The following is a 19,768-nucleotide window of genomic DNA, read 5'->3' as shown; positions in this document are numbered from 1 at the left end:
TTTAACTTAATACATATGTTTTTAAATATACATAAGTATATACATATATGTAAATATATATTAATTAATAATATATTAAAAACTCAGAAAATTCGGAAATTTTTAAGATTTTTTTTGGCATAAATTTAGTTATTTTGCTTTGAATGATAAAATAAATAGAGAAAATAAAATTTAAAATTCGGGAGGCCAAAAAATAGTTCGGATAATAGAAGTTCGGATAAAATGTTTTTCGGTTCGGATAATAGAGGGTTCGGATAATAGAGGTTCGGATAATCGAGGTTCCACTGTATTAGCAACCGAAATATAAAACTTTTCGCCAAGCGTAAAATTCTCAAATGTGGGCAAAATCTGCTGAGCGGCACTGTAAGTTGATAATTTTATCAAATTTCAAAAATTTATTTAATTAAATCACGATAATTTAATTAATTTTAAAAATAATAAAAAAAAATTTTATATTATTTATTTATATTTTTTTTTTAGTCCGACCCCCGGCTCAATATCACGACACCGCTCAGGTATGCACTTCCCGTGGCCACACGCGGTGCTCCGTCACCTCCAGGTCGTTAACGTCCACCGATGCAACGTTGCAGAATAAGCAGAAAGGACACACGTGCCTGCTCAGAACAGCGGCAGCCATACGGCCGTAAGATAAGCATCGCCCGAAGGCGACAGACGCTGATTCATCACTCTTGTGTGTGTCCTCCACCACTCCCCGTGCACTCGGCGGACCCTCCCCCTCACTCCTGTCGTCTTCGTCGAGGAGGCCCTGTCTGTCCGCGGCCCATAGCAAGACAAGTTCTTTTAGTCTCTCAGCCATGTGCCGCCCCTCACCCTTACCCGTCAGCAGCTGCCCACTGGGGGTTCTTCCCTCCGCCCTCTAGTGCGCCTAGCACGCGGGGGCCGTTCTAATGTATGTATTTTCTCCGCAATCGCCCGAGCCCTCGTGCCCAGCGCGACTTTTCGAACGCGTTTCCCTCCCGTCTTCTTAACTTCAGGATTTGCAGCCCGGGATGTTCCCTGTTTGACCACGTATCTTGTACGCTGGGACGGATCAGTGTCCTGAGATCTGAACATTGCTTCCACGGGTCGTTCGAATACACCCACCTCCCGTGTATTCACGAACCCGGATCCGTTAGCTGATACTGCGCACATCGTAGCCCAAGAGAACCCCCGCTCAGCCGATGCCCGTTGGTCTGGGCCTTCCTGATTAACTCCCAATCCCCACAGGACGTTGACGCAGGCACCCACGTCACCCGTGAGATACGGCTCCGTGCCATCTTCGCTCCGCGATGTATTCAACACCAAAGTTGGTTGAAAACCGCCTTCCTCCATCGGTTCGGGGGCCGCGAGGTCGTCAGGACGTCCGCCCCCCCCTTGCTTGGAATAGCAGCTAACAGGCGGAATGCGGGTTCATCCCGCAATTCCCGCCCCGAAAACTTCGGGTCGTTTTCCTCATCATCAGGGGCCACCGGCCACGTAGTAGTCACTACTGCCGGCTCTACTGCTTGTAGCTATTGGGCCACCATCTCCAGCGCGACCTTCTCGATAACGGCGGCGAGTTGTTCCCGAGCCGCCGCATTCGAGGCCAGCCTTCCTCCTCCCTTTCATCCACTTCCTGAACAAGCTCGGGGGTACGCACTCCTCCGTAGCGATCTCCTCCCAAGTCTTAAAGTCGTCGTCGTCTGACTCATACCAGTTCGGACCTCCCGTAGCCGCACCTAGAGCTCTGCCGTACTGGACTTCCCGTTCCACAGGGTCGTCAGACCACGGTATTCCAGGAGGAATACGTGGATCGTTGTAGCAGGTATACCTACTCTTTCGCATGGTTAAACGCAGTGAAAACTCACCAAAATATCACAGTTGCACAAAGAATGTCAAGTGCCACCCCGCTAATCCGAATGGGGTAGTCAGCTAAACAAGTAATATATTATATTTTATATATATATTTATATATGTTACATTAATTAATTAATTAGGAATAATGAATAATATATATTAAATATTAAATTTAAATAATTTATAAATTATTTATTTATTAATTTAAATTTATTAATAATAATTATTATTATTTATTATTATATAATAATAAAAAATAAAAAATTTCATTTAATAACAAATATTTTTATTATTTTTTGGTTATATTTTTTTTTTTGCAAAATATTTTTTTTTATTATAGGCAATTGAAAATTTATATATTTCATATAATAGATTAATAATAATTATTATTATTTATTATTATATAATAAAAAATAAAAAACTTTATTTAATGATAAATATTTTGATGATAAGAAATTTTTACAATAAATATTTTTTTTATTTGATAAAAATTAAGGAATTATTATTAACAATGTAATAATATTATAATAAATTAAAAATATTATTGATAATATTAATTTTAATTTCTTTATAATAAACAATTACAGTCCTAATTTCACGCGCTTGCGCGCGTTTAATTTTGCTGCTATTTAATTAATTTGACATTTACCGTGGATGTCCCAGTTACTGTCCACCTAAGACCTAGTTTCCGTCCAGTTTAATTTTCAAAATAACATTTATAAAAAAATTATTTTCTTTTATTTGTTTACTTAAACTAATAAGTCGATTGTGTGCCAAAAGGAATAAATTATTGTTAAAAAATAATTTAAATTACTATACGAGATATTTGTAAAATGGACGGAAACTGGGACATGGACAGTAACTGGTACATCCACGGTATGGTTTTTTAATATACACTAAAAATTATCTTCTTTGTTTTTCCAAAAAAAAATTTTAAATTAGATCAAAATGTAAATCTTTGTCAGTGTTAAAAAATTTAGTTAAAGATTTTAAAACTGCAGATAGCAAAATGTTTTGATATTAAATTCAATTGATTTACGTCTCATTTTTCCAAAGACGGTGAAATTAACATTTTTTTAAAAAAATTATTAATCAAAAATAATTGCAAAAATGATTCCAGTCAAAAAATTATAATTTGCATAAAAAAAAATATTTTTTCTCTTTCATAAACGTTATCAATTTCACTGACGTTTTTTACAAAATCAAAAAAATTTTGTTACATAAGATAAAAGTTTTTTGTTCTTTTGCAGATTAATAAATACGATCAACAATAAAAAAACAACAAAAATGGAATCTTCAACATTTTTTCCAAATCAGTGCATCATTTGTCAATCGACAACGAAATTAAGTAGATGTACCGGTTGTAATATGGTTCAATATTGCAACAAAATCCATCAAGTATACTTTACTTTTTAAGAAATTATAAATATATAAATTATTTTTAATCATATATATGTATATTTAATCTATACATATAAATATAAAAATATGAAACTGATATTATCTACTAAAAATGTAATTTTTTTTAAAATTGTGTTATAAAGAATAAAAATTTCAATTTATTATCTATTTCTTTTTCCTAATGAAATTACCCGCTACCAACCACTCTGTTTTGACATTCCCAATTCTGGCGTATTGTCTCCCTCCCTAATTTCCTAATTTAACTCAAGTGTGCAAATATTTCAAACAAATGTTAATTATAGCAAATGTATTATACATTTTAGGAAAAAAATATCAAAGTGCGACGTAACTTCAAAGAAAGTACGTAATAAAAAAAATAAATAAAAGCACTCTAATTATTATCATAAAATTGAGTAATAAAAAAAATGTTTTAATTTAAAAAAAATTGAACATTATACTTTTCATCTTGAAATTTTATATCAAGAAAAATAAATTTTCTGTTATATAAGTAATAAAACGAAATTTTGGAAATTGAAGTAATATTTTTATTTATCAATATTGATAAAATTATTCTTGGAAGTGCCAATAAAAACCTACTTTAAAAAGTTATCACGAGATATGATAAAATTTTTGTGAAAATTTTGGTATATATTTTATAAAGGAATGTTAAACTTCTTATCAATAATAACAATGAGATATATTAAAAATTCATTTTATAATAATGAATTTTAAAAAAACTGCGCTAATTTAAAAATTAAATTTTGACCTTTTTTTCTAAAAATTAAATTTTGTTTTTATATTTATAACAATTATAATAATGATAATAATGATTAATAGTGATATAAGTATGTATAGTAAGAAATAAACATAAACCATCTGAACATGCAAAAATTTAAACGATTTATAAACACAACACTCATATACCTATATACAACATAAGTTTATGTATAAGTTTTCTATGTGGAGAACTTCTCAATTATATTCTGTTATTATACTCAAATGAGTCATATTTCTTAAAAGCACGATTAGATATAAAATTCCTCAATTTCAATCCTCTCCTTACGAGGAACGTAAGGGTACGGCCACAGCTCAGCTATCTAGTAGTAAGATCGTCAGTGTAACATATAAAAGTGAGAGAAATAAAAAATGTTCTATTGTTCTTATTTCGCTCACTCTTATACGTTACCATATGACGACCTTACTTAGCTGAGCTGTGGCCGTACTTTAATAATGTAACTTCATATCGTTCATAACAGTCTACCGATTGTGGTTCCTCAAGAAGTACATAAATTATTAAAAACTTTTACATTGGATTTAATACCCAGGTAAATATACAATCTATAAAATAATCGAGAGATTCCGTCAGCATTCATTTGTTTATGTTTGGAAAATTCTAATTTTTGATGAATTATTGTTATTATCATTAAAATGCGATTTGTGACGGTTACAAAAAATTCATGTACAATTATCTTTTCTTTGTTGTTGTTTTTGTTTACTTTTTTTTAATTTTAAAGATTTAGAAATTTGTTTGAATTTATGAAAAAAATACTTCATTTGATTTTCAATAAGTTTAAATAATTAATTTGATATTTATGGTTTTTTAATATACATTAAAAATTATCTTCTTTGTTTTTCAACAAAAAAATTTAATTTAGATCAAATGTAAATCTTTGTCAGCGTTAAAAAATTTAGTTAAAGCTTTTAAAACTGCAGAGCAAAATGTTTTGATATTAAATTCAATTGATTTACGTCTCATTTTTCCAAAGAAGGTGAAATTAACATTTTTTTTTTAAATTATTAATCAAAAATAATTGCAAAAATGTTTCCAGTCAAAAAATTATAATTTGAATAAAAAAAAATATTTTTTCTCATTCATAAACGTTATCAATTTCACTGACGTTTTTTACAAAATCAAAAAAATTTTGTTACATAAGATAAAAGTTTTTTGTTCTTTTGCAGATTAATAAATACGATCAACAATAAAAAAAACAACAAAAATGGAATCTCCAACATTTTTTCCAAATCAGTGCATCATTTGTCAATCGACAACGAAATTAAGTAGATGCTCAAGTTGTAATATGGTTCAATATTGCAACAAAAACCATCAAAAGCAACATTGGCCACAACATAAAGCATTTTGTAAAGCAATTGCAAAATTTTTAGAAACAAAAAAAATTACTCACATTTATGAAAAAATTTCAAATAAATCTTTTGATTCTTGGGCATGGGCAGCTGGTCTAATAATACAAGAAGTTGTACGAAATTTAAAACGACTTCCAATTTCAATTGAAAGTGATATATTAAATTTTCCCCGTCTATGTTTTGTTTGTCGTGAAGCTAAACAAGAAAAACTGCAAAATTGTCCAAATTGTCCATTGGCAAGTTTTTGTGATCAACATCCCAACAGTGAAATACACGAAAGACATTGTTACATAATGAAAAATAATTCTGAAATTATTCTACGAAAAGCAAATACAAATCCGTATATTTTAAAAAATCAAATGAAAGCATTGGCAAAAGGTACAAAAATTTTAAAACCTAATGACGAATCACCAACATCGATTAGACAATTTTACGATAACTACACAAAGCCAAACTGTGAAATTTCAGAAATTCAAAAAATTTTCCTCTCTGAATTCTTTAGCATCTCGTTGACAATGTTTCACAATTTACAAATGATTTATTTCGACAATTTTCCACCTGAAATTGTTATTCATCTTGACATTGTTGGTGCAATGACGTTAATAATTATTGATGATTATTGGGAAATTCTATTACATTTAATACCAGATGTAAAAATTATAAAAATAATTCATATCGAGGGTGAGATAAATCACATGAGTGAACCATCACTTTGTAAGGATTGTAAATTAAAGAAAAAAAAATTATTTATTGAAGCTAATTCCATGCCGTATGAGAGATATTTAACTCAATCAAGTTATCAAAAACCATCATTAATTGCTTATTTAAATATAAATCCACCGGGTTATGAAAATATAGTTGCACGAAATGATTGGCTTAAAACGATCGAGCGATTCCGTAAAGTCACGTCTCCAATGCTTTTTGCTCCAATTAACGAAGAAAAATTGACAATCGTTGAAAAAGATTTCTTAAATTCTTCAATTAAATTTAACATTATTTATAGTGGATTTAATCATTTTTCACCATTGGTTCATAGGGAGATATATGGTGACGGTTCAGTAAATCGAAATTATCAATTTTTAATTCTTCTTCAACAAACTGACGTCAAATCTAATTTTGAATCACCCAATTCAAAAATAAATCGTCCCCGTTCATGTTTTTATTCACAAATTTGTCACGTTTGCCGAAAATTTGAAGCAAAAATAATTTGCAATCGATGTCGAATTATTTCCTATTGCAACAATAAACATCGTGATCAAGATCAAATTCATCACAAGGACATTTGTCGAGTAATTTTAATGTTGATGAAAGAAATGAACACAGCGAATCTTTTTGATAATGCAAAAACATCAGATTCAGAATTATGGCTACGTGCAAAAATTGATATAATGAAAAAAGTGAAAACAAAACTTGGTAGAAAATTGGAGGAGTATGAAAAGCAAATGTTTCTATTTCCCAAGGCATGTGCAATTTGCCACGACAGCGATTCGAGTTTATTGAAAAATTGTGAATGTGGGGTAAGATTAACTTTTTTAAAAATTTTAATTTTTAAAAATAAATTTTTTACTAAACAAAATTTCGATTGAATGGAATTTTAATTTAACATAATTTTTAATTATATCCAATTTTTCATTTTTAAACAAGATTTCAAATATTAATAAAAATTTCACTTAAGAAAATTTTCATTATAAAATAAAGATTATTTTTAAATAGAATTTGTAATTTAAGAAATCATTTCGAATTTATTTTTCAATATTCAAGGTATTTCTACTTATTATTTGAGAATTTCTATTTCACTAAATCTACATTTATTGAAATCAAACTTTTATTTAGCAAAATTTTCATTTTTGTAAAATCTCGAAATTGTCATACAAAAAAAAAAATTTACTTTTACGAAAAATCATTCAACATTAGCAATTTAACGTTAATTATAAAATTAATTATCAATTTAAAAATTATATTAAAATTTTGTCTGTATGTTTTTATAAATAAATATAAATTATTTAAAAAATATACTATTCATAAACAAAGAAAAATTAAATATCCACAAATTTTATGTATTATTTTTCAGGTCAGTCTCTGCAAAATTCACAATAAAGATCCAAATCACAAAAAATTGTGTAAAGAATTATCGATTGCCTATAAAATGTCTACAACTGAAACGGAGCCAAATTTAAATTTTATGATACGAATAAATGTTGTTAAAGGTTCTATTGATGAATATCCATCGTCAATGCTTGAGTTTATAAATTCTTTTTCTGAACCATCAGTAACCGATTATCAAAATCATGAAGAGATCAATTATCAACATTTAGCGACATCCAATTTCATAACTGATATGTTAACATTAAGATACTTTATAAAAAAAATTAATCCACTTTTTACGACGTCGACGACTACATTGGTGATTCATATTATTGTCGTAAACAAAAATGAACTTACGTCAGAAAATTCTTGGAAACAATTTTTATACTCATTTCAACAACTAAAAAATTTAGAAATTGTTTTCATTGGACCAGAAGTACCAAATTGTCCAGATAGAATAGTCAACACATCCGAATTAAATACAATTGAAAAAAGAAGATTAAAAATCGATTATTGCAGCACAACATATGATAAATATTTCAGAAATAAAAAATTCATCAAACCGCAAATAATCTTAGGATGTAATCTTAATATTCATGAGAGTAAATTATTCGAAATTTTAGAAAATACTTGGAAGGAGACAATTTTAACGGTGGAAAAAGTTGGTGTTCCATTTATTTTAACATCGGGTACAAAAGAACGTGCCGAAATGGAGCATAAAATAATTTGCGATCTTCTTGGAAAATCTGTGAATTTTCAATTTTTCGAAGAAAATCCATACTCATCATTAACACCGGAAAGAGATTTTGAAACAGAAGGTGTCATGTATGCAAATAAATTTGTAATTGCTTACGATGGAAAATATCAATATTCCTCAAATTTGACAAATGAGAACAAAATTAAAATTAATGAGAATTCGCAATTGACAACAAATATTACAATAACAGAAGAAAATAATTCAAAGGCAAAAGAAATTATTAATAAAACTAATGAAATAAAAGTTTGTGAAAATTTAAGTAATGAAAATAAAAATGAAACACCAGATTTATTATTATTACAGCAGCGTAATAAATTTCTTATCGATGAAAATGAAAAATTAAAAGAACAACTAATTTCAGCGAATACTCAAATTGCAGAACAAAAAAATCAAATTTTAAATTTAAAGAAAATTTTCACCAATTTTGTTGAAAATAATCAAGTTTTACAATTGGAAAAAATTTATAACGATTTTGTTGAAAAATTCCAAGAAAATATTAATGTTAACGTCTGATAAAAATGAAACAAAAAAATAAAGGAAATTTGATATTTTATTAAAAATAAATGATAATATTAATACTTTACTTTTTAAAAAAAAAATAAAGATATAAAATATCTTTAATCACATATATCTTTAATCTATACATAAAAATACAAAGATTAAAAAATTATAAACTGATTTTAACTTCTAACAATGTAATTTTTTTAAATTGTGTTATAAATAATAAAAATTTCAATTTATTATCTGTTTCTCTTTCCTAATGAAATTACCGTTATTCTGTTTTGACATTCCCAACTCTGGCGTATTGTCTCCCTCCCTAATTTCCTATAATTTAACTCAAGTGTGAAAATATTTCAAACAAATGTTAATTATTGCAAAGTATTGACACAGTTGTCAAGATATTTAATAACAAGGTAATCTTTTTCTTTATACACATTTTCTATAAACAATTACGCGATTGGTATCTAAAAAATTATAACTTTTATGTTGACATTTGTAATATTTGAGGTTATGGTGTAATCAACACTCTTCAAAAAATTAATTTATTAATAAAATTCAATTTTAAACATTATATAAATTAAAAAAATGTAATTATTATTAGTTTAAAAAAATATTTTCCTTTACAGTTTAAATATTGCGATCGATAATCAAAAATAAAATGGATGATTCAAATTATTTTCCAAACGAATGTATCGTTTGTCAATCGACAAAAAAATTAAGTAGATGCTCAAGTTGTAATATGGTTCAATATTGTGGTGAAAGTCATCAATTACAACATTGGCCACAGCATAAATCATTTTGCAAAGCAATTTCAAATGTTATGAAAAAACATAATATTACACATATTTTTGAAGAATTTACAAATATAATTTATCCATTATGGTCAACGGCAACTATTCCAATTGTTACAGAAGTAATAAAAGCATTAAAACGAATTCCAAATTCAATTGAAACAAATATATTAAAATTTCCCCGTGTATGTTTCATTTGTCGTGAAGCTAAACAAGAAAAATTGAAAAATTGTCCAAATTGTCCATTTGCAAGTTTTTGCGAACAACATAAAAATAATAAAAAACATGAGAAATATTGTCAAATAATGCAAAATCGTTCTGATAATATTTTAAAGAATACAAAATTTCGATCAAATAGTTTTCAAAATAAAATGATATCAATAGCAAGTGGTACAAAATTTTTAAAAACAAACGACAAAACACCAACATCGATTAGACAATTTTTCAATAACTATACAATACCAGAATGTAAAATTTCAGAAAATGAAAAAATCTTCTTCTCTGAATTCTTTAGCATCTCATTGACAATGTTTAAATTTTTACAAATGATTTATTATGATAATTATCCAACAGAATTAATTATTCATATTGACAGTAATGGACAGGATGTGTTAACAATGATTGGTAATTATTGGGAAACTTTATTACATTTACTATTAAATGTCAAAATTTTAAAAATAATTTTCATTGGCGAAGAAGAAACTAAAATGCAACAAGAAATTCTTTGCAATAATTGTAAAACAATGGGAAAAAAATTATTCATTGAAACTTATTCAATAACATACGAAATGTATTTGACACAATCAAATTATGAAAAACCATCTGTAATTGCTAATTTAAATATATATCCTTTGGAAAGAGAACAAAAATCAACACGTGAAGATTGGTTAAATACCATTGAGAGATTTAGTAAAATTTCATGTCCAATTATTTTCTCAACATTTAACGAAGATATGTTTGTAATTGTTGAAAATGATATTTTAAATTATTCCAATAATAATAAATTTAAAATTATTTACAATGGATTTAATAATTTTTCATCTTTAATGTATAGTCATTTACTTGGTGACGGCACACTACATGCAAATTCACAATTTTTAATTGTTCTTCAAGGAAATTTAGAAAATAATTCCGAATTAAAAATAAATCGTCCACGTTTGTCCTTTTATCAACAAATTTGTCATGTTTGCCGAAAATTGGAAGCAAAAATAATTTGCAATCGATGTCGAATTATTTCCTATTGCAACAATAAACATCGTGATCAAGATCAAATTCATCACAAGGATATTTGTCGAGCAATTTTAATTTTAATGAAAGAAATGAATACAGCGAATCTTTTTGATAATGCAAAAACATTGGATTTGAATTTATGGCTACTTGCAAAAATTGATATAATGAAAAAAGTGAAAACAAAACTTGCCAGAGAAATGAAGGATTATGAGAAAGAAATGTTTCTATTTCCCAAGGCATGTGCAATTTGTCATAATAGTGATTCGAGTTTATTAAGAAGCTGCGAATGTGGGGTAAGAATTATTTTAAAGATTATTTTCATGAAAAAAAAAAATTCATTAATTCGAATTTCCATTATTTTTAAAAACAATTCAATAGGTAACTAAACTCTAAAATTATAATTATTATAACAGTTAAAAAAAAATTTAAGGTATTTAAATTATTTTCTTTATTTATTTATTGAAACACGACCACTCTAATTAATTTTTTTTTTATTTTTAATAAAAGAATTAAATATTAAATTTAAAAAATTTTTCAGACATTTCTCTGCAAAATTCACTATAAAGATGAAAATCACAAAAAATTGTGTAAAGAATTAGCGATTGCTTATAAAATGTCAACAACTGAAAATAAACAAATTTCAACATTGGTAATGAATTCATCTAAAGATCTCTATGAGAAATTACCATCGACAATGTTTGAATTTCTAAATTCGAATATTCTATTATCAAAAATATGTAAAAATCAAAGAGATAATTATCAAAACCTGGCGACATCTAATTTGCTATCTGCTGCGCTAACTTTAAGAAATATTATAAATAAATTCGATTCATTTCTTACAATGCAAACAATGATAATTCATATTATTGGCGCAAATAGAAAAGAAATTCAAGAAGTAAATTCGTGGAAAATATTTTTATACTCATTGCGAGAATTAAAAAATTTAGAAATTTGTTTCATTCGACCAGAAATTGAAAATTTTTCAGAAAAAATTATAAATACTTCTGATTTTGAAACAATTACAATAAAAAGATTAAAAATCCAATACGTCAATAAAACATATGATAAATATTTTACATGTAAAAAATTTATAAAACCGCAAATAATCTTAGGATGTAATCTCAATATTCATGAGAGTAAATTATTCGAAATTTCGGAAAATACTTGGAAGGAGACAATTTTAACGGTGGAAAAAGTTGGTGTTCCATTTATTTTAACATCGGGTACAAAAGAACGTGCTGAAATGGAGCATAAAATAATTTGCGATCTTCTTGGAAAATCTGTGAATTTTCAATTTTTCGAAGAAAATCCATACTCATCATTAACACCGGAAAGAGATTTTGAAACAGAAGGAGTCATGTATGCAAATAAATTTGTAATTGCTTACGATGGAAAATATCAAAATTCCTCAAATTTGACAAATGAGAACAAAATTAAAATTAATGAGAATTCACAATTGACAACAAATATTACAATAACAGAAGAAAATAATTCAAAGGCAAAAGAAATTATCAATAAAACTAAAGAAATAAAAGTTTGTAAAAATTTAAGCAATGAAAATAAAAATGAAACTTCAGATTTATTATTATTACAGCAGCGTAATAAATTTCTTATCGATGAAAATGAAAAATTAAAAGAACAACTAATTTCAGCGAATACTCAAATTACAGAACAAAACAATCAAATTTTGAATTTAAAGAAAATTTTCACCAATTTTATTGAAAATAATCCAATTTCAGAATTGGAAAAATTGTATACCAATTTCATTGATAAATTTGAAAAGAATATTAATTCAATTTGTAAGAATTAAATTTTAAATTTCAAATTTTTTTTAACATTTGTGTGTTTAAAATTACTAATATTTCGAGAAGTTTTAAAAACGATTTTAAAAATAGTGAAATTTGCCAAATAGTTAAGAAAAACTAGAATGGCAAAAAACTTTTTAATTATATTTATTTTATAATAAGGTAAAAATTATTTTTGTTTATTCTAATACTATTTTTAAGAAGAAAATTTTGATAGGCCGAAACAAAAAAAGTTTTATTGTTTATATATCAAAATAAAAAAATTTATAACTGATTATCTATTTCTTTTATTGTTTATACTTTACGAATACTTTTTCTTTATTGATTTTTTATTTTTCTATTTTTTTTTTTCATTTATTATTCATAAAAGGGACAATAATTGTAATTATTATTTTTTATTATTATATTTACAGCTAAAGAATAAAAAACAAATTGTTAGCTACAATTATTTAATACAATTTACAATTATTATTAATTATTATTTTTTTAATTTTAATGATTTTAATTCAAAAAACAGAAATTTAAAAATCTATCGAATTTTTTCGTTCTGACATTCCCAACTCTGGCCTCTACATTCCCCCTATCATCTAATTATGCAACTAAAACTTTGACATAAAACATAACCCAAAAAAAACCAAGCACAAATCGTTCAAAGAAGAAGCGTGATAAAAAATATATTTCTTGGAAACTTTTTCACTATAATATTAAATATCGAGGTAAATAAATCTTTTTTTTAAAATATAAATACTAAAGAATCGAAAACTGTAAATACTAAATTCGATTAAATTAACGCCACTTTTGTAATATTACAATTTCTAAAAAATTCCCACTAAAAATATATTTTATAAAAAATTAGTGTATTCAATATATTTTCAAAAACATTGAGAACTAGAGAAAAGTGTTTTATATAAAAGTCTAATGAAAAATTTTCTTTTTCAAAATTAAAAACGAATTGTAATTGATTAATAAGTAAATTAGTTTTTATATTGGGCCGGACTGTATGCGACTTTTTCGATTTATTTTAATAAAATACGGACTTTTTTAACTTGTTATTTTAAGGAATTTATAAAATATAGATAATATTTCCTAACAATAATTATATAATAATAAAATGCTTGGTCTGTCCTTCTGTCCTTCTTTAGTCGATTTATATTCCAAAAAAAAGTGGATTTGTTTTTTATTTTAACAAAAATATTTTAGATTTTTAAATAAAAAATGTTTTTTTTAATAATAATCCTTTTCGAAGGGTTAAAGTTGAAATTTTTAGAAATAATTAAATTTCAAAAGATATTTTGTTAATTTTCAAACAATTATTAAATTTTACAGAACTAAAAATAATTTATCAAACAATTTTTGGAAAACATTTTTTAAATTTAATTGAATTTTCAAAGATTTAAAATTGAGATTTTTGAAATTAATTGAAACTTTAAGTGTTTTGTAATTAAAATTTTAGATGATTTCACTAAAAATTTATTAGAAAATGCGGACAAAATACAATAATTTGAAAATCATTTTTAATTGAAAAATGGTTTCAGATAGTTGAATTTTCAAAAAATATTATTAAAATAGTTAAAAAAATAATTGAATTTCCTTAGAGTAATAATTTAAATTATTAAATTTCAAAAAAAAAAATTTTTCGATGGAAAATTTTAGAAATAATTAAATTTTAGATGCTTTTAAATTAAAATTATTGAAAATTCAATTAATTTTGAATTGAGATTTTGGAAAATAATTGAATATTAAAAATTTGGAAAATAATTGAATTTCAGTTTAAATTTTGGAAAATAATTGTTCTTTAGTTGAATTTTAATTGATTTTGAATTGAAATTTTCGAAAATTATTGAATTATAGTAGATTTTGAATTGAAGTTTTCGAAAATTACTGAATTGAAAATTTGGAAAATAATTGAATTTTAGTTGATTTTGAATTGAAAATTTTGAAAATAATAGAATTTAAATTTAAATTTTAACAATCAATTGAATTTTTATTAATTTTAAATTAAAAATTTTTTAAATAATTTAATTTCAGTTGATTTTGAATTGAAAATTTTGGGAAATAATTGAATTTTAATTGAAATTTTGGATAATAATTTAATTTAAGTTCATTTTTGATTGAAAATTTGGATAATTAATTTTGAATAGAAATTTTTAAAAAATAATTGAATTTTATTTAATTTTAAATTGAAAACTTGGTAAATAATTAAATTTTAAATTGAAAATTTTGGATAATTATTGAATTATAGTAGATTTTGAATTGAAATTTTCAAAAATTATTGAATTGAAAATTTGGAAAATAATTGAATTTTAGTTGATTTTGAATTGAAAATTTTGAAAATAATAGAATTTAAATTTAAATTTTAACAATCAATTGAATTTTTATTAATTTTAAATTAAAAATTTTTTAAATAATTTAATTTCAGTTGATTTTGAATTGAAAATTTTGGGAAATAATTGAATTTTAATTGAAATTTTGGATAATAATTTAATTTAAGTTCATTTTTGATTGAAAATTTGGATAATTAATTTTGAATAGAAATTTTTAAAAAATAATTGAATTTTATTTAATTTTAAATTGAAAACTTGGTAAATAATTAAATTTTAAATTGAAAATTTTGGATAATTATTGAATTATAGTAGATTTTGAATTGAAATTTTCAAAAATTATTGAATTGAAAATTTGGAAAATAATTGAATTTTAGTTGATTTTGAATTGAAAATTTTGAAAATAATTGAATTTCAATTTAAATTTTAAAAAACAATTGAATTTGTATTGATTTTAAATTAGAAATTTTAAAAATAATTGAATTTCAGTTGATTTTGAATTGAAAATTTTGAGAAATAATTGAATTTTAATTGAAATTTTGGATAATAATTTAATTTAAGTTCATTTTTGATTGAAAATTTGGATAATTAATTTTGAATAGAAATTTTTAAAAAATAATTGAATTTTATTTCATTTTAAATTGAAAACTTGGTAAATAATTAAATTTTAAATTGAAAATTTTTGATAATTATTGGATTTTTAATTGATTTTGAATTAAAATTTCGGGTAATAATTGAATTTTAGTTTATTTTGAATTGAAATTTTTCAAAAAATAATTCCATTTTATTGTGATATTTTTTTTTTAATTATAAACAATTGTTAAATTTCATAAAAATTTTAATTGAAAAATAATTTTGATATAATTGAATTTGTGATGTATTTAATTAAAATTATTAAAAATAATTAATTTAGTGAAGAATCATTTTAGTTCAAAATTTGTTAAATAATTCAATTGAAGAAGATCTGAAGAAGATCTACATTTTATACTAAAAAAATGTATTTTATTTACATTTTTTTTCAAATGTAAAAAAAAATGTCGCATTTTATTAAAATAAGTCGATAAAAGTCGTATTTTTGAAAAAAGTCGTATAATCCGAGGCCTGTAAATATATAATTTTCATTATTATCATTTAATATGTAATAATATTCTAATAAATTAAATTATTATTGATAATATTAATCTTTAATTTCTTTATAACAAACAATTAAATACTCAATTTGGCGCGCTTGCGCGCGTTTAATTTTGCTAGTTAATAATAAAATATTTATTAACGATTTAAAATTTATTAAAAATAAATTCTTTTTCTGTTATTCAAATTTTCTGCGATACATTTTCTATTTTAATTTCTGTCGAAAATTCCAGAATAAAAATCAATTTAAATCACAAAATATTAAATGACTTTTTGGGAAAAATATTTTTAAAAAATAACTCACAGAAAAAATTATTTTTACTCTTTCAGATTTTTATGTATTATAATTGAAAAATAAAATTAAAAAAAAAAAAAAAATGGAAGAATCAAAATATTTTCCAAATCAATGTATCATTTGTCAATCGACAATGAAATTAAGAAAATGCACTGGATGTAATATGGTTCAATATTGTGATAAAAGTCATCAATTACAACATTGGCCACAACATAAATCATTTTGTAAGGCAATTGGAAAAATTTTAGAAAGAAAAAAAATTACACACATTTATGAGAAACTTGCAAATAAATCTTTTGATACTTGGTTATCGGAAATAATTTTAATAACTGAAGATATCACAAAACATTTAAAACGAATTCCAAATTCAATTGAAACAAATATATTAAAATATCCCCGTGTATGTTTCATTTGTCGTGAAGCTAAACAAGAAAAATTGAAAAATTGTCCAAATTGTCCATTTGCAAGTTTTTGCGAACAACATCCAAATAGTGAAATACACAATAGAAATTGTCTTATATTAAAAAATCGTTACGATGATATTAAATGTAAATTAACATTAAGTTTGACATTTTCTTTAGACGATATTGTCAAAGAATTTGCAATGGGTACAAAAATTTCAAAAATAAATGACGAATCACTAACAACGTTAAAACAATTTTTTGATAACTACACAAAACCAGTACGTGAAATACCAGAAATTGAAAAAATTATTGTCTCTGAATTTTTTAGCGTTTCATTGACAATATTTCAAACTTTACAAATGATTTACTATGAAAATTTCCCAACGGAAATTATTATTCATCTTGATATTTCTGGTGGTCCAGATGAATTTATAATTTGTGATAATTATTGGGAAATACTTCTACATTTATTACCAGATATTAAGAGTTTAAAAATAATTATTTGCGAGGCAAAATTAACATATGCAAATAAATCATCACTTTGTAATGATTGTAAATTAAAGAAGAAAAAAATATTCATTGAAACACAAACAATGCCCTATGAAATTTATTTAACACAATCAAATTATCAACAACCATCTCTAATTTCTTATTTTAATGTACGTCCATTAAAAAATGAAAATATAGTCAAAAAATATTGGCAAAAAATAATTGAAAAATTTGGTAAAATTAATTGTCCAATTGTTTTTTTAACATTTAATGAAGAAATATTGAGAGTGATTAAAAAAGATGTTTTAAATTCACCAATAAAATTTAACATTATTTACAGTGGATTTAATAATTTTGCACCATTAACGTATCTTGAATTAAATGTCGATGGTACTCTATTTCGAACTTCGCAATTTTTAATTATTCTTCAACAACGAATTAATGGGAAAAATAATTCCAAATCAATTATTACAAAAGGAAATCGTCCACGTACATATTTTTATCATCAAATTTGTCATGTTTGTCATAAATATCAGGCAAAAATTACATGTAATCGTTGTCGAATTATTTCCTATTGTGGCAATAAACATCGTAATCAAGATCAAATTCAACATAAAGATATTTGTCGTGCAATTTTGATTTTATTAAATGAAATGAGTACGGTGAATCTTTTTGAAAATGTAAAAACAACAGATTCGGATTTATGGCTACGTGCAAAAATTGATATAATGAAAAAAGTAAAAGCAAAACTTGGCAGAGAAATGGAGGAATTTGAGGAGCAAATGTTTTTATTTCCCAAAGCTTGTGCCATTTGTCATGACAGTGATTTGAGTTTATTGAAAATTTGCGATTGTGGGGTAAGAATTATTTTACACGATTTTTTTTATATTAGAAAAATGTAACTATACGTATAAATAAAAATAGAAAAAAGTAAGTTTTACTCTTTTAAATGTTAAAAAAAAAAAAAAAATTATTTTTTCAGGCATTTCTCTGTAAAATTCACAACAAAGATGAAAAACACAAAAAATTGTGTAAAATATTATCCTTTGCCTACGCAATTTGTACAAAGGAAAACGATTCAAATTCAACATTGGAAATAAATTCTGCTAAAGGTCTCTATGAAAAATTACCATCGTCAATGATTGGATTTTTAAATTCAAATTTTGTAATATCAAGAAAATATGAAAATAAAATGGATATTAATTGTCATCAACGTCTAATGACATCAAATTTAATAACTTCTTCGCTAACATTAAGATATTTTATAAATAAATTCGATTCATTTCTTACAATGCAAACAATGGTGATTCATATTATTGGCGTAAAGGAAAAAGATTTTATAGAAGAAAATTCGTGGAAAATCTTTTTATACTCGATGAAAGAATTAAAAGATTTGAAAATTATTTTCATTGGACCTCAAGTTCCAAATTGTCCCGAAACAATAATTGTTGAAACTTCTGATTTTCATGCAATTGGTGTGAAACGATTAAAAATCGAATATCGTAGTATAACATATGATAAATATTTTACGAGTAAAAAATTTATAAAACCGCAAATAATTTTAGGATGTAATCTCAATATTCATGAGAGTAAATTATTTGAAATTTCGAAAAATACTTGGAAGGAGACAATTTTAACGGTGGAAAAAGTTGGTGTTCCATTTATTTTAACATCGGGTACAAAAGAACGTGCCGAAATGGAGCATAAAATAATTTGCGATCTTCTTGGAAAATCTGTGAATTTTCAATTTTTTCAAGAAAATCCATTTGCTTCATTATGTCCGGAACGAGATTTTGAAACAGAGGGTGTTATGTATGCAAATAAATTTGTAATTGCCTATGTTTGGAAATATAAAAATTCGTCAAATTTACTTCAAGAAAATGAAATCAAAATTAATGAGATTAATGAGAATTCTCAATTGGCAACAAATATTACAACACAAGAAAATAATTCAGAGGCAAAAGAAATTATTGTCAAAGACACTGAAGCGGAGAAAATAAAAGTTTTTTGTGAAAATTTAGAAAAAGATGAAAATATTGAAAAAACAGATTTATTCTTACTTAAGTGTAATAAATTTCTTATTGGAGAAAATGAAAAATTAAAGGAACAACTAAATGCAGCGAATGTTCAAATTAAAGAACAGAAAAATATGATTTTAGAATTAAAAAAAATTTATTCCAATTTCGTTGAAAACAATCGAATTTTAGAATTGGAAAAAATTTATAACGATTTCGTTAAAAAATTTAATGAAAATATTAATTAAACGTGTAAGAATTAAAAAATTCTTTTAAACTTTCAACATAAATTTGTGTTAAAAATGTATTACTTTTTATTTTATTTGGTTAAGATATTAAAATCTTTTTATTTTATTTAAGATATTAAAATGTGACGCATTTTTACTTGTTAATTAATAAAAATAAACGATGACTTATTTTGATATATTATTCTGTGTTTTTTTTGTTGTTGTAAATTTTTATTTTAAAATAGAAATTAAATTTTTTTATTTAATTAAAATTTTGGCTAGCCAAAATTTTCAGCTATAGGCTAATTTTTATTTATCGTAAATTTGACTTTTTTAGA

General features: G+C 24.6%; 4 protein-coding genes across 6 annotated transcripts in view; 2 read left to right on the top strand and 2 right to left on the bottom strand.

Annotated features, from left to right (window-relative positions):
• Positions 1–19,768, bottom strand: part of LOC127281135 (uncharacterized) — a 207,356-nt gene that overhangs the window by 3,459 nt on the left and 184,129 nt on the right. Inside the window, exon 9 of one of the 3 annotated variants that reach the window (XM_051304664.1) lies at positions 3,495–3,504. The exons of 1 other annotated variant lie outside the window; for it this stretch is intronic. The gene's annotated coding sequence lies outside the window, so the exon portion shown is untranslated. Of the gene's footprint in view, positions 1–3,494; positions 3,505–9,051; positions 9,062–19,768 lie in introns of those variants that run through there. One more of the 3 variants, XM_051304663.1, reaches the window with a different exon arrangement.
• Positions 1–19,768, bottom strand: part of LOC127281106 (probable phosphorylase b kinase regulatory subunit alpha) — a 79,820-nt gene that overhangs the window by 59,943 nt on the left and 109 nt on the right. The gene's annotated exons all lie outside the window — the stretch shown is intronic.
• Positions 1,783–12,632, top strand: LOC127281244 (uncharacterized). Its single transcript, XM_051304859.1, has 5 exons — positions 1,783–1,919; positions 5,197–6,896; positions 7,451–8,728; positions 9,354–11,036; positions 11,282–12,632. The coding sequence occupies exons 2-5, from the start codon at positions 5,235–5,237 to the stop codon at positions 12,551–12,553; spliced, it is 5,895 nt and encodes a 1,964-aa protein (XP_051160816.1). The 5' UTR covers positions 1,783–1,919; positions 5,197–5,234; the 3' UTR covers positions 12,554–12,632.
• LOC127281110 (uncharacterized) lies at positions 13,169–19,597 on the top strand. Its single transcript, XM_051304622.1, has 3 exons — positions 13,169–13,264; positions 16,331–18,045; positions 18,171–19,597. The coding sequence occupies exons 2-3, from the start codon at positions 16,378–16,380 to the stop codon at positions 19,449–19,451; spliced, it is 2,949 nt and encodes a 982-aa protein (XP_051160579.1). The 5' UTR covers positions 13,169–13,264; positions 16,331–16,377; the 3' UTR covers positions 19,452–19,597.

The sequence above is a fragment of the Leptopilina boulardi genome, unplaced genomic scaffold, assembly GCF_019393585.1.
Source record: "Leptopilina boulardi isolate dan_hultmark-lab unplaced genomic scaffold, ZJU_Lbou_2.1 LbouV2_266, whole genome shotgun sequence".
Lineage (NCBI taxonomy): Eukaryota > Metazoa > Arthropoda > Insecta > Hymenoptera > Figitidae > Leptopilina > Leptopilina boulardi.
This window is presented reverse-complemented; position numbering and strand designations above follow the sequence as displayed.

Excerpts from the sequence above, each read along its gene's own strand:
- LOC127281244 (XM_051304859.1), top strand. The coding sequence starts at position 5,235 with ATGGAATCTCCAACATTTTTTCCAAATCAGTGCATCATTTGTCAATCG. Across the intron at positions 6,897-7,450 it reads TGAAAAATTGTGAATGTGGG|GTCAGTCTCTGCAAAATTCA; the intron begins GTAAGATTAACT and ends ATTATTTTTCAG. Across the intron at positions 11,037-11,281 it reads TAAGAAGCTGCGAATGTGGG|ACATTTCTCTGCAAAATTCA; the intron begins GTAAGAATTATT and ends AAAATTTTTCAG.
- LOC127281110 (XM_051304622.1), top strand. The coding sequence starts at position 16,378 with ATGGAAGAATCAAAATATTTTCCAAATCAATGTATCATTTGTCAATCG. Across the intron at positions 18,046-18,170 it reads TGAAAATTTGCGATTGTGGG|GCATTTCTCTGTAAAATTCA; the intron begins GTAAGAATTATT and ends TTATTTTTTCAG.